General features: G+C 39.8%; 2 protein-coding genes across 2 annotated transcripts; both read right to left on the bottom strand.

Moving 5' to 3' along the window:
- Positions 1-2,814: 2,814 nt before the first annotated feature.
- Positions 2,815-8,974, bottom strand: LOC138407660 (uncharacterized). The gene is made up of 6 exons (XM_069524577.1): positions 7,960-8,974; positions 7,812-7,880; positions 7,145-7,279; positions 6,778-6,882; positions 4,093-4,259; positions 2,815-2,823 (listed from the first exon to the last, which is right to left on the bottom strand). The coding sequence occupies exons 1-6, from the start codon at positions 8,972-8,974 to the stop codon at positions 2,815-2,817; spliced, it is 1,500 nt and encodes a 499-aa protein (XP_069380678.1).
- A 406-nt stretch (positions 8,975-9,380) lies between these two features.
- On the bottom strand, positions 9,381-13,953 carry LOC138407823 (uncharacterized). Its single transcript, XM_069525397.1, has 8 exons — positions 13,592-13,953; positions 12,900-13,004; positions 12,532-12,694; positions 12,218-12,411; positions 11,546-11,650; positions 10,617-10,721; positions 10,296-10,361; positions 9,381-9,942 (listed from the first exon to the last, which is right to left on the bottom strand). Exons 5-8 carry the CDS (start codon positions 11,624-11,626, stop codon positions 9,568-9,570), a joined length of 627 nt encoding a protein of 208 aa, XP_069381498.1. The 5' UTR covers positions 11,627-11,650; positions 12,218-12,411; positions 12,532-12,694; positions 12,900-13,004; positions 13,592-13,953; the 3' UTR covers positions 9,381-9,567.
- Positions 13,954-15,267: the final 1,314 nt, after the last annotated feature.

Consider the following 15,267-nt stretch of genomic DNA (forward strand, 5'->3'; position numbering starts at 1 on the left):
TCTTTTCAACAGCTTGAGCCATTCTCCTGAGCTGATTTCACATGAGAGTCATGGAGTTATTTTGTCCTGAGACTGAATGCACCTTTACTTATTTGTTTGGATGTCTGTTCTTGTTCCTGTGCAAAATCGGCAGATATACCCACCAGAAAAGCTCTCATTAAAACCAGCTAAACTGTGAGCTCCCAGGTTATCTGCTGCAACCAACTGAATCGTGCCTTTAAGACATCTGCCAAGCAATGGAACGAAAACTCCCTCTTGCTCCAAAGTTTTCATATCTTGAAGAAGAGGATGTATGATACGGTTATAACCAAACTTGTTCACATCCTCAGTTTTACACAAGACTGCCAAGTAAATTGAAGACAGTGATGAATGTTAGCATATGAGAAATATGCCCTCAATTTTGTAATGATATGTTTGTTTTGTCACAACTGAACTAACAGCCAATAAGATGTGCTGAGTGAGTGTGTCAATAAAGTTTTTCTGCACTGCGCGAGTTCCGGTTAGCAGCACTGATGCCTCACTGAGTTTTTATTTCCTCCGTTATTATTCCACGGTCTATCACTGGGTTCGCACGCCAGGATCGTTGAGCAGTACACCTCTGCTAACAATGAATGCAATCATTTAAAGTCCAATAGATTCCACAAAGCTTGTGTTTCTTACGAGAAGTAGGGTTGCAAATCTCAAAATCATTGATGTATAAACTTACTCAAATTCTCAACTCATCCCCTGACAGAAAACTGTTTTCCTGGAAGAATGAACCATCCTGAGTAGATTTGTAAGTATGTTGCTCACCAGTCACCCTATTACTCTGCTGTGCTTTGTGATTATCAACTACCCTTGTCAAAGAGCATCTCTCCTGTCAAAGAGCTGCTGCAAAGACTTCAGTACAGGCACATACTGAAAACTTCTTTTTTCCTTGGCATCAAGTATGTACTATGTACTATATATATATGGGTTCTACAACCTTAAAGCTTTCTTTATAATACTGTTTGCGGAGATAAGATGTGCTCAGGGGACCACCCTTCCCTATGGCTTTGAGCAATGGGTTAGATGCGCAGAGAGCAGTGGCTACTTCTGTTATCAAAGACATATCAGTTGTGGGACTATGCACCGAAAAACAACTTCAAGAATGTTCATGGAGAGAGGTAATGTTGCTGAACTTAGCAAGTAGTGCAGTTCCTCTAAGAAGTCATCAATTTTTGTGCCTGGCACATGTGCAAAATGCTCCAACTTGAGCAACGCTGCAGCAAAATTTAGCTCAATTACTTTAGGCAAGTTCTTAGTTACATCCACATCACTATTCGAACATACATGGTCAGTTTCAACATCAGAGTCTTCTTGATTAAGTGCCTCTTCCTCAGGATCATCAGAGGATTCTTGTGAAACTCCAGTGGTTATAACTACACCTGGCTTGAAATCTTTCAACGTATGTGGGTTGTGTTTCCTATTCTTGTGAGAGTGAAATGTTCCGTATATATTTGTTTGAAAACTGCCACCCCCAACCATACAAGCAACAGTTTCATTGCTCCTCAAATGAGTGCCAATGTGTACAAAATAATCCTTCTCTGTAGGCAGATCACTACAAGTGCACAAATGACAACTAAATGTTGACAATTCCAGCAGCTCCTGAGGGTTTTGTTTAGGATGGACTGTACTTAAATGAATGTGAAGAGCATTCCATGTATTAAAAGTACATGGGCACTTTTTGTGTGGGCGTGGGTAGCGTTGCCTATGACGGTGCTGTAGTCTAAAATGTTTTAGTAGCTCAAATCTACAGGACAGAGATAGATTACACTCCTTACAACTCCACATCTCCTCACCTAAAGACATTTGCTGTTTTCCGAGCAGGCACTTATTCAGTTGAACGGCCGACACAGGTGTGGTTGGATGGAGGACACTCTTGTGGTCAGGAGTTGCTGTGATAAATTGAGAGAACAATCAATTAATGCCCATGAAAGTTAGCATGTAATCACTGACAGACCTGGATCTGGACGAGTGGAACAGGTAGCTAGCTCACAGACAGACTAGGAATTGATCAATCAATTAGATATGATTAATAAGTTCAAAATATATACAGCGGGATATTTGTGTGATTGTGTGAAGCAGGTGTATGCTGGTATGATCATGTCAATATGACTATCAAGAGATAATTTTCACTGTGCATTTTTTTTGCATAGCTCACACAGGATGTGTGAATAGAAATACTCTGTCACAAATAAAAGTACTGCACTGAAAACGTTACTTAAAAGGACAAAAAAGCAGCAACCCCCCAACACACACATACTTCATACCTTTTTCAGAAAAGATGCAGGCACCAATGCAATGTGTGATCGGACAGCACCCTCTCACAGTCGGATGACAGGACAGGACACTTTTGTGACAAATTGCTGTAATAAATTGAGAGAGTAATCATTGACAGACATGCAAACTCAAGTAGTGGAAAAAGGTGCTTTTTGAGATTAGAATGAGAAAAATGTAAACGTGTATGTATTAAATGTTTAATTTACAGACATACACAGTAAAAGTGAAACTAGTTACCTGCATAGCACAAAAACATACATTGTGCTTTTTTAAACATAAGACAACAAATAATAAATTAACAAATGTAAATATAATGTATGTGGTCAATACATTACTGTCCTCAACCATCTTGACATCATAATGTAACATCATCTCAACACCCGTCCTTTAAACCCCTTAGCAAGTCAACAATGTGCGAGGTATGTCAAAGAAATTAGCAGGCAGCACACCATCCATACAGCCAGGCAACTATCCATGAAATGCACCTGAACAGAAGCTATGTATTAGTTAGGACTAGGCTACCTGCAGTGAGAGGGATTAGGCAGCCTTACATCTACATCTGTCATCATGATCGGATCTCCTTCTATGGTTCTTTATGAATATTTTGCCTTTTTAATCTTAAAGTTTTATTGTTCTGACTCACAGTTCACGTCAGCTCAGGTGACCTGCAGGTTGTTGTTTCACTTCACTGCTCCGACGCTGCGCCCCATGTGTGCTTGTGTGTCTGTGTGTATACAGCACTGACACACACATACTGGTTTCCATGGTCTGTGGGGCCTGCACTTTTTATCATCATCTGTGGGGACCACCCTTTCTAGAGGTTGTAGAGGTATGAAAAAAATCAGGGACACTAAACATAGCTCTGTTAGTACATACAAAACTTAAAATATCTAAATTTATGAAGTAGTGTTTTGACTGTGCAAAATGGGGGCCTAAGAAAAAACGGGTAGGTATGGCTGATGGGGACCTTATTTACATATCATTTGCATGACTCACACAACTTGCTATAAGACTGATGGGGACCTTGCTTCAATAAAGCATTATTATATACATTATTACTGATACTGTCAGTCCTTCCATTATTACATTTGTTAGGGCTGTTTGTTTAAAACTAATAAAGTCTAAAACAAAAAAGAAAAATCAATCTTGGCTCAGTTGTTGATAGATAATGTAGAGATATAACATGAGGCCTGTAAATGGTGATAGGGATGCAAAGCATCACTTTGCACAGAACATCTTGCTGTTCATGAACTCCGCCTTACAATGAAGCAGAATTTGATAGGACTATTGGTGTAATGTGGTTGAAGTGAATATTAACATATCAAACAAGCTATCTATATCCGTACAAAGAATAAATCTTATTCGGTCAAATTTGTAAGATATTTTTAATTACAGCCAACCACAGAGCAACAGCTTACTGCTATTCAATCACTTTCAAAATATTTGGTCGAATAAAAGACAAAATTCAAGTTACCTGAGTTTTAGGGAAAGACGGGATTTTTTGTAAACAAATAAAATCTCAAGTTTAACCAATCCTCCCTTTTAACATAACTCTTCTAGTAAAAAATATATATATATATTTTAGAATTTAAAATAACAAAAATGTTGGCTATTATTGGCACTTCAGAACAGATCAATAAAGTAAAAAATGATGAAATACCTTAGTCATAGTAAATAAACATTTTCAGTAGACCAAGTTAGTATCTGCAATACCAGATAGGTGGTAATCTTCCCATTATTTACTAAATTTCCTCTTGTTGGCCGTAATGCGGTTATATACGTAGATTTCACATTCTGCCAGCTCCGGTCCTTAAGAGCTTCTGGTTCAGCTGTTATACACTTCTCACAGTCAAACTTAGCTGGAACAATACAAGATGTGATAAACCGATTCATGTGCCTTTCCACTGCCTCCACCTCTGTCTGCTTCCAGGGTGTTTTCTTCTTTTGGGCAGTTGTACCTTTAAGTGGTCAGAAAAACAAATTTGTAATGACAAGGACTCTGAAGTGTGTAAAAGTTATAATCCAAAGTTACAAGTTTTATACAGTATAAACTAGCTTCTACAGTATAAGAAAACTAATATATACAATTAAATTGACAAGAAAACACTGATTTGTGCATTCTGCCTGAAATTGTCAGTGGGAAAGAGGATTTTGATTCAATTTTCGTATAAGCTGTACATGCTGTGTTATATAAAAAAATAAACTGTTAATTCTGGTCACTGACATGGACTCACATTTACTGACATCAATTTCTCAAAATTGTCATGAAGAAAATAATTTATTTATAAAATTTTGGATCTGTTGGATAAATAAATCCATGTACCCATTCACTCATTAATCTAACTAACTATGGATTTGTGAGTACCCAGGACAGGTGGTTGGTATAGGGGCTAGTTGTTGTTTGTATTTTTATACTATTGACACAGCTATTACACCTCTTCACCCCAGCCTGGACAAAGACTCAACCCCCCTCCCCCCCATCACACCTCTCTCTATTCAGGAGAGAGATGTAAACAAGCTCCTGAAGAAGTTGAACCCCCGCAAGGCACCTGGACCCGACGCTGTCTCCCCCTCCACACTGAGGCACTGTGCAGACCAGCTTTCTCCAGTGTTCACGAACATCTTTAACACCTCACTGGCTGAATGTGTTGTACCCGCCTGTCTCAAAACATCCACCATCATCCCCGTTCCCAAGAAGCAGAGGATCACAGGCCTTAATGACTACAGGCCTGTCGCCCTGACCTCTGTAGTAATGAAGACCTTTGAGCGCCTCGTGCTGACCCACCTCAAGACAATAACCAACCACCTCCTCGACCCACTGCAGTTTGCCTACAGAGCCAACAGGTCCGTAGACGACGCAGTCAACATGGGACTCCACTTCATCCTCCAGCACCTCGACTCCCCCAGCACCTACGCCAGGATCCTGTTTGTGGACTTCAGCTCCGCATTCAACACCATCGCCCCAGCTCTTCTCCGTGACAAGCTGACACAGCTGAGCGTGCCTGAGCCCACCTGTAGGTGGATCTCTAACTTCCTGACTGACAGGAAGCAGCGCGTGAGGCTGGGCAAGCTTGTCTCTGAGTCCCGGACCATCAGCACTGGAGCCCCATAAGGTTGTGTGCTCTCCCCTCTACTGTTCTCCCTCTACACCAACAACTGCACCTCCAGCCATCCCTCTGTCAAACTCCTGAAGTTTGCAGACGACACGACCCTCATCGGATTAATCACCAATGGGGACGAAGCCGCCTACAGAGAGGAAGTTAACAGCCTGGCTTCCTGGTGCAGCCAGAACCACCTGGAGCTGAACGCTTTGAAAACTGTAGAGATGGTGGCAGACTTCAGGAGGAGCCCAGCCCAAACTGCCCCCCTCAGCCTGGGGACCATCATTGCACAGGACTTGAGGTGGGCGGAGAACATCACCTCCATCACGAAGAAGGCCCAGCAGAGGATGTTCTTCCTGCGGCAACTGAGGAAATTCAACATGCCGCAGAAAGTGATGGTTGAATTCTACACAGCCATCATTGAGTCCATCCTCACTTCATCAATCACCGTCTGGTTCGCTGCCTCCACTGCCAAGGACAAGGGCAGACTGCAGCGGATCATAAGGTCAGCTGAGAAGGTCATCGGCTGTGACCTGCCGGCCCTCCTAGACCTGTTCCACTCCAGGACCAGTAGGAGAGCAGGCAAGATCATTGCTGATCCTTCACATCCCGGTCACCACCTGTTCCAGAGACTTCCCTCCGGAAAAAGGTTTCGGGCCATCAGGACTAAAACCTCTCGCCATCTGAACAGTTTTTTCCCCGTGGCAGTGGGGCTCACAAACAAGCCCCCTGCATCACACTGACTCTGCACCGCACTGACTCTACCCCACCACACCCCACCACCTGCACATAATATAATTTATTACTACTCTGTTACTGCATATATGTATATACTTTACTTTATTTTATTTTATTTTATTTTATTTTATTTTACTCAATTTCTTATATATTGTTGTTTTTCTACATTGTTGTTTTATGTACATAAGCAGTGCACCAATTACACCAAGGCAATTTCCTGTATGTGCAAACATACCTGGCAAATAAAAGAATTCTGATTCTGATTCTGATTCTGATTGTTTATATTATATAAAACTGTTACTGGTATGAGTCCTACTTTAAGCACCTAATAGACTATAGAATCAGGCAAACAACCCTCTATCTGACTATTGCAGGCATGAATATACAGATAAAACAAAATTAAATGGGGGCAGCAACAGTTATGCGGCAATGGTCTGAAATAAAGTATTGGTGGCAACATCTTAAATGGGCAACACCGAAAACAGACTCTGATCTGGTCTTTTTTTTTGACTGCTATCTAACAAATTTGGCAATTTCTAGTTTTATGTGTGCTGTGAAAATCCATATCCATGAGAGAAGCAAACATAATAAATACTGACATTAAAAAGACGAGAGGTACTGTATGTCAAACGTTTACCTTTAGAGGTAGGCCTCATCGTACTGACTGGTTTCGGTTTATTGGGTGGTTGTGGCTGCATTTCATTCCTCTCAGTGGGAGGAAGTGACTCCTCTGCTGGTGGTGCTATAAAAGAAAAAAAAGTAGTAAAACTTTATCAGGATTTTCCAGGGACAATTTTTAAATGATAAAATTATAAACAGCTTTAACATGGTCAGGGATTTGAAGGTGTGCTGTTTCTTTTTCTGTGCCCATATGGCTGCTATGACACATTTTAAAACATTTGGCCATTTCTATAATTTAAACACTAACAATTCATGTAAAAAAAAGAAGCATACATAATCACTACTGACATACAAAAGATAAAAGAGAAGTGTCATGAGTTCACCTCTTGAGGAAGGCCTCATTCTGCAGGATTCTGAAGGTACCTCATCATTTGATGAGTGTGGATTTTGTCTCTTGGGTGGTTGTGGCAGCATTTCATCCCTTTCGGTATGAGGAAGTGTCTCCTCTGTATGTGGTTCTATGAAAAAACAAAAAAAGAATTTCACTTATTTTAAAGACATATATGTACTACAGAATAATGATAATACAAAATTGAAAATTTAATTTCATTAATAAAAGTGTATTCAACCGTTAAAGTGTAGAATTGAATTTATGTATTTAAACTACATATTACGAAAAAGATAAATAAATAATGTTTGTTTATTTTTATTTTCGATTGATTTCGAGATGAATGTGTGTGTCAATGGGTGAATGACAAAACTAAACTGTAAAGCACTTAGTGGTATTCAAGTATAGAAAAGTGCTATATCAATTTACCATTAAAATTCACACAGTACAGATCCGCTTAGAATGTAAGTCTGTCATGGAATTACAGTATGTTTAATTATATGAATTAGGGTGGATTATTTTACATTGTTGAGCGAGTCCATATGCAGGCCTAAGTATATTTACATTCTATGAAAATGTAATGATAATTCACCCTTCACCACCAGCCTATTACAATCTGTAAAACGGCATGAATTAGACAGCAACTTAGCGTCACTACATACCGTCAACAGTAGATGAAGAATTTCCCTCCTGTGTTCTCCTGTCTTCCTCAACACTGTCCTGAACTTTCTCTGTGGATGTCACACAAACATCAGTGTAACCATGCGAATGAAAAAATGATAAACAAAAAAGTGAAATAAAATAACATACCATTTGGATCTATTCCAATTTCGTCCAAGTTCTTGCCATGAAACTCAGCTAATCTTCCTTTCTCTAGTGCCATTAGAACTTTGCTTATCTTGGCAAGTTGCAGGGTCTTCTCAGGCAGTCGATAGAACTCACGGTGGATTCTTATGTCGTGTCCAAGAAAGTTTGCAAGCTGGTCCATCTCTGTGTCGGTCATGTTCAGCACAGTTGAAAGGGTTGCGGCATGTTTTCGCAGTTTGGTAGATGTCAGTGACTTGGGACACTTTGCACCACAAGAGTTGGCAAAGCCCCGGAGACAGTCTGAACCTCGGAAATGTGTCATGGCTTCTGGTCTTGCAAACATATACCCATTGTCTTTTAGAACCCCACAAGCCTCTCTCTGGTTCACCAGGAGTTCTAATGCACGCAACATATTTGGAGTCAGAAGAATTGGAACTGCGCGACCCCGTTTTCCCCTGATGACAATCCTTGAGAAGTGTCTGCAGAGGTTTTTTTCCAGTTCAGAGAGTGCCCAGTCCACATCTGTATGAGGATCAGAGGTATCTCTTGATAAAAACGCAGATAAGGGCATGCTCGCCACCTCTCCTTCCCTGCGTCTGTTAAAGAGAATGATCTGGGCCAGAGATATCTTTGTCAGCTCCATCCAGGCTTTAGTAGAGGGATCTTCAGAGAGTGACTTGTACCACTCGTCTTGCTCTTTATTGAGATATGCATGCATTTTTTGGATATCGTCGGTAAAGGGCATGAGAGAGGGCACATTCCACTTTGCTTCCCTGATGTTTCTCAAAGCAGTAGCTGAGATCATCTCATTCCACTTTTCCTGATGGACTTCTTGAAACTCACTGGCATTCTTCACAAGTTCTTTGTTATTTGAGATTAAACCTTGAGCTTTTAGGAGCTTGCTCACTTTAACAAGGGCATTCCCAAGTTTGGTTGCTAGTGACGGAATGAGGAACTTTTGTGTTTCACTGTCATACCCACATGTGTGTTTAACGGCTTTAACAGTCTCCATGTACATCTTTGGATTTATGAGATCTTCAGCATTTTTCAAGGTGGTGACTTTCCTAGCATTGTAAATCAGCCTTCCCAATTCACGCATTCTCTCTCGTACACACTGTTGATTCTTGTCTGATGCGCCACCTTTGTTTAACAGGTGCTGCCCAACTTCAACAATGACTCGATCATTTTTTATTATGCGTGAGATCGAATCAGGATTCATGGCACTGATTACCTGCCACAGTTGTTTACCTATGTTTGAAGGTACAGTCCCGGTGTATGTACACATGGACTGTACACGGTTCTTTCCTGGCTTGGGGTTGACTCCGGGACTAAGCTTACAGCTACGCATATGTCTCCATAAGACCTTTCTTGTGAACAGTCCTTGACAGTATGCACAGTGCATGAAGTCATTTGCACTTCTTTTGGAGGTCGTTTGAATGGCACTAGTTTACCCTTTCCAGACTCCATAACTGCTGCATTGTGAGCAAAGTGTCCTCTGTTGCGAATATAATCCAGGTGTCTTTTCCTCTCTTTTGAACCTTTTGGAAAGCTTAGAGCTTTAGCTACATCTGATTTTTCTTCATGTGCACGCTCTAGATGCCTCGCAATTTTTTAATTAGGCTTACTGCAATACAAGCAATAATGTTTTTTGTCATAAACTCTCTTCCCACCTTTTTTTTTAAATGAACTGACAACTACGATGTCGTTTATGTTCTGACTTGAACAGGGTTCTTCTACTGCTCTGGGGGTTTCAGGTGTAATGTTGTGACTGTCCAAAATCATGTTGTCTGGTGTTGTGGAATCGCAGACAGGGGGTACCATTGAGCTATCCGGATCATTAAGAGGCAGAAATGTTTTCTTGAAGTTTAGCTTAACTGAAGCATCACTGTCACTGTCACTTTCGGAAACGGTATCTGGTACGTAATCATCTGCACTCTCTGATGACGAATCAAATAGTTCAGCTTCTTCCAGATCTGAGTCTTCCATCTAAAAAAAAGAATGAAAACATTATAAATATGTAGAGCTGTAACAGTTAGATGAGAAATTAGTCAGTAACAGAACCAAATTAAATTGTTGATGTATCAATTAAACAATCATCTCATTTGGCTGTTTTGCAAGTTTGTGTCATAATTTGATTATTTTAGCAATTTATATTATAATAAACAGAATATTTTGACTGTTCTGAAAAAAATACGATTTTATCAACTTGCATCAACTTGAAAAATTGATGTGCAACGTTATTATACTTTACAGACTACATTATATATAATGTAAAATTATAATCCACTTAATTATTGCAAGTTATTTGTGATTGATGTCAACTCACAGTAAGTACTTACCAGAATACTTTTAGTCCGTCTTAATTTTGGTACAAAAGTCTCAGTTTCATTTTCGAACTCTGTAATCTGTAAATAAAGGCACATGCACAAAAATAATATAGTAAAGTGCATATAAGAATATTTGAGACCAAAGTTGTGTCTGCTCTGCGAAACTAAGTCTGAATTCACAATCTAGAAAAAACATGTTTCATACATTTTACACACACCATTATAGTTCATTGTGGGGACCAGTTTTACTTAATTGTTTCCACACAGTTTCTACACAAACTCTGAACATAGAGTCACAAAACAATGATAAAATAGTGATGAACATGAATTTACCTCTTCAGGTGTGGTCTTTGGCCCAAAGGCACCATCCATCAGACTCTCTGAGTGGACAGGATCAGAGTCATCCTGCTCCATGGTGTTAACAGTGATGCTGGTCGTCTGTAAACACAAATTGTATGACTATTTCAAGAAATTAAAACATAAGAACCTAACGGTCCATTCAATGTATATAATACATTGACATTCAAAAAGACTGACCATTGAGATTTTACCTCTAAAATGAGATACACTCTGTTGTTAACATAAAACAAACTCCAGAGAAAAGAAGCTTGAATTCATTTTCAAATATTTCTTCCTGTCCAGCCAAGCTCTGTCCCGTTCACACAATTTAAATAAAACATGCTTTGTGGGGACATTTTACACACAACATTATAGTTCATTGTGGGGACCAGTTTTATCTAACTTTTCAAAAACAGTTCGTACTTGCACACTGTCAGAAGGTGTGTTGTGGGGACCTCGTGACTCCAAAATGTAGAGTGATAATTTATCAAGAAAGAAAATTCTGTGAAGTTTGAAATCAACCATGAATATACCTCTAACACTAACCTTCAAGATGTATGACTTGAAATGTCACTGTATACCAATTTACATTACTTGTGACCAGTGAAGCTCTTTCTCGTTCACACAACTTAACACAGGCTTTGTGGGGACATTTTACACACAACATTATAGTTCATTGAGGGGACCAGTTTTATCTAACTTTTCAAAAACAGTTCGTACTTGCCCACTGTCATAAGGTGTCCCGTGGGGACCTCGTGCCTCCAAAATGTAGAGTGATAATTTATCAAGAAAGAAAATACTCACACCCAACATTGCACTTCCTTGTGTGTACAAGTTTTACCTAATTGTTCACACAGTTTCTACACAAACTCTGAACATAGAGTGATAAAACAATGATAAAATAGTGATTGATATGAATTTACCTCTTCAGGTGTGGTCTTTGGCCCAAAGGCACCATCCATCAGACTCTCTGAGTGGACAGGATCAGAGTCATCCTGCTCCATGGTGTTAACAGTGATGCTGGTTGTCTGTAAACAGATACGATAAAGGTTTGGCTGGGGATGTCATTGTAAAAACATTGTTGAGATCCTTAATGAACCAAAGTTAGTGACAAACCTGTAATATCATAATCGCATCTATGCTAATGCAGTAGAATCAATGACATTTCCATTCATCCAATGGAAATTGAAAAGCTTGGACACTCTGCACTACTTCACATATAAATCAAAAGCACAGCTTCAGGCTGCTAGCAGAGGTTTGTAGACAACCCTGCTAGGATGCAGTGTTAATAAAGGATCATTCCGTTCAGTAACATAGTATCTATAATAATCTAAACTGACCTTCAATAGCTTCTTAAAACTTTTGTAAATTAGATTCCTGTTTGTAATTACATGTTCCTGTTATTTTCACGATAATAAGTGGTCACTCATGCATTGCAGCCTAAAGTCCAAACAAGTTGTATCAATCCTGGTCATGTATCGTGTACATGGTTATTACAAATATTAATACAGCCAAATTAGTTCCACATATTTCTCATTCTACTAAAATGTTGTGATACTTGACTCATTGTATTTACTGTGTTCTGTGCAACATACTTGTGTTCGCCATGGGCAGTCTTCACCTCCATAATCATAGGTGATTTCTTCTCCTTCTTTGATGTCATCCAGGGCAAATAAACAAAGGTGGGGTACTCCATTAACATCAATTTTTTTTCATTTTGGAGTTAGGACGTCTGTGTTCATCATTAACTAGTCGCCCAATTGAGCCATCTTCTCTGGAGGCATCAATACTTGAAAAATTGGAAAAGAAAAAATACAAATGTCTCAATATATCACGATAAAATCAGAGCCCCACTTAGTAGAACTTAGTATAGTATATGGAGTGTAGTTTAGGTATTCTTCAGTCTTACCACCATGTTTTCCCTCTCCACTTGAAGGCAAACATGAATGCAGCACATGAGGGGTGGTAAAGTTTTCTCCTTCTCTGGGATTCTGCATCATTTATCATATCCCCCCTATATTGTACAACAAAGTCTCCTTTGCAAATTGTACCCTTTGCAAATATACCACGTCCTGTAAACAATAAAAACATTTTCAATAAAACAGGAAGATCCATTAATTATATTTGTTAACAATGAGTTTATGCTAATATATAATACAAAACAAACCAAACCTGACCACTGCAGCATTCTAGTCCATATGAAATGTACTCTGGAGCTTTTCTTTAGATTTTAAATGATAATTATTGATTGATAATTTACAGCAGATACCACCTCACCTTTTACTGCATTAATATACTGGACCTCTAATTTGCAGATTTTGTCAGTCTGTGAAATAACATGTTGAATTGCATCCTGAAAGGGGCTGATCCGTGGTGCCATTTCTGCAGGAAAAGATTAAAAAAAAATTAGTTTACTTGCTTAGTAAGATTGTGTGGTATTAAAAAATGTTGTTGTTGCCTAAATCCTCATGAGGGTTGTTTTTCTTGCAAAATTCCACTACAGAAACATTCTCCTTCACTCTCTGTCATGAGTAAAGTTTCTGCCTAAAGGGTAATGCATACTCTTGTGCATTGTTGCATAAACTTTACACACAAACAAACATATATGTACTGTATACATGTCTTGTGCATGTGTGAAAGGCAAACAGGGTCTATTCATTAAATTAAATATACTAAATATAACATAACAGGACTTATATTGATCTTAAGTTCATCATACCAAAATGACACTCAAAACTCAGAAATGCTGTTAGCTTTATAACTTGATGGCCTCCTTCAGTTAAAATAAACTCCTTCACATATGCATCATGCTGGCAAGTAATTAGAGAAATGCTGTAAAACATTTGAGGTCATACACTTAGCCTTTGTAGCTAATCAGAGCTATTAATCATGCTAGCTAGGTACAGGTAAGTAATGTTATTTGAGGGTTCAACACTGCTTATACTTATTTAAGATACAACTGTGCTTACCTTATGCCTTACTTTTGCTCCTCTGCACAAGTTCTTATCTTCTTAGCTAGTTTCTCCAGCAAATAATCTTCTTTTACTGTTGATTGCCAGCTCTTGATGCTGAAAATGTCATCGCTGCTTGAATCATTACTAATGGGGACCAGGAAGTGGGTGGCAACCAACCATATTTGGAAGATGTGTGTGTGTGAAGCAGTGGGTGCAGTACCAGCTAGAAAAAGTAGGGACACTAATGAGCAATGCTCACACACTCACACTCACCAAAAAACATGTCATATGGGCCAATGCTAAAAACTTCACAGGCACCTTCAGAGTAGCTCTAGTGTTCATTTAAAAGGGTTATCCTCATGGGGACCGGGATTTTGGTCACCGTCACATATGAGATGTGTTACCGCAAAATAAAAGACACAAGAAGCTCATCGTTTCGACAGTCGGAGTTTTCTCCTCCGGTGCGAGGCTTCAAACACGTGACGACCCGACACAAGCGAACTGACCGGACCTCGGCGCTCCACACGTTCACCATCACTTTAGCGGCCACTTCTACTCATTTCCTCCCTCTTTTCCAACTTTAACCTTTTCCTCCTTCCCTTTAGCTTTATCTGCTGCAGCTTAAACAAACCCACACACTCAGGACTTGTCAGACGGCAGACTGACAGGCTGCTGTCCCGGCAGTGTCATAATTATGCGGCGGTGGTAGATGTTCAAAAAGTATAGATAAGAGTATCCGCGGTCCAGAATCTTAACGGTACCCAAGTAGGTACCGGGACCAAAAAGTACCGGCCCTCGGTTTACATCCCAAGCTAACATCCACACGAAAGTAAAGACATACCGGTACAGAAAGTAGGAGCTTTTTTTCCCACCAGCAGCACAACTGTGTGATTAGCTGGCGGGCAGCTAACCTGCTTGTACTGTGACGGCTGCGCAGCAAATAAACACAAACGTTCATGCTCACTTGTAAAATACACTAAACAACGTGCACACAATTCCGCTGCAAACCACACTTCCCGGAAATTCACCTCAATTATTATTCCTCCCAGCGAGTTTTCCCATTTTTAATCATCAACACCACCATGATAGTGAAGAGGCACATGCACATGGTGACATCGGCTATTTAGTCTAATAACAATAAATAACAAACTATCACTGTGACCAAATGTTGCTGTAAATGATGGACTTTGAAACATGAAATTATAGCTTACATAACACATGTTGCACTTTAGTTAACGTAACAGCCCACCAGTTTCCTTTTTTTGAGTGTACTTTTCCATGGCCTCCGCCTCTGCTTCATCTGCCTGCCAAGCCACACCCTCTCATCAAGCCAACACCACTCACCTGCTATCAGCCCAGTTTACATTCACCAGCTCCACTCTCAGATTGTTCTGCTCCTCGATGCAAGACTTTCCAGCACTCAACTCCAGACTGACTCTCTGTTGCCGACCCTGCCTGTCTCCGACTTACCTGCCTCGTCTGAAACCTCTGCCTTCCGTCCCCGACCAAGTCTTTTGCCTTTTTGTCTTCACTATTGTCTGCCATCTCATCTGCTGTGAGCCAGTGAATAAAGACTGTTACCTACCTACCGTAGCATATATTCCTCTTACATGTCCACCTGCACATCCTCCCCACACTCTGTGGCCATGTTAGAATAGCAGTAAGTAGATATATTTTTTAGTACCGACGTT

The sequence above is a fragment of the Paralichthys olivaceus genome, chromosome 5 (assembly GCF_024713975.1).
Source record: "Paralichthys olivaceus isolate ysfri-2021 chromosome 5, ASM2471397v2, whole genome shotgun sequence".
NCBI lineage: Eukaryota > Metazoa > Chordata > Actinopteri > Pleuronectiformes > Paralichthyidae > Paralichthys > Paralichthys olivaceus.

Coding starts and splice junctions, on each gene's coding strand:
- LOC138407660 (XM_069524577.1), bottom strand. CDS start 8,974: ATGTACATGGAGACTGTTAAAGCCGTTAAACACACATGTGGGTATGAC. Junction 7,881..7,959: donor AATTGGAATAGATCCAAATG/GTATGTTATTTT, acceptor TGACATCCACAG/AGAAAGTTCAGGACAGTGTT. Junction 7,280..7,811: donor TTCTTCATCTACTGTTGACG/GTATGTAGTGAC, acceptor GTTTTTTCATAG/AACCACATACAGAGGAGACA.
- LOC138407823 (XM_069525397.1), bottom strand. CDS start 11,626: ATGGAGCAGGATGACTCTGATCCTGTCCACTCAGAGAGTCTGATGGAT. Junction 10,362..10,616: donor CAAAGACCACACCTGAAGAG/GTAAATTCATGT, acceptor CTTTATTTACAG/ATTACAGAGTTCGAAAATGA. Junction 9,943..10,295: donor GACGGACTAAAAGTATTCTG/GTAAGTACTTAC, acceptor TCTTTTTTTTAG/ATGGAAGACTCAGATCTGGA.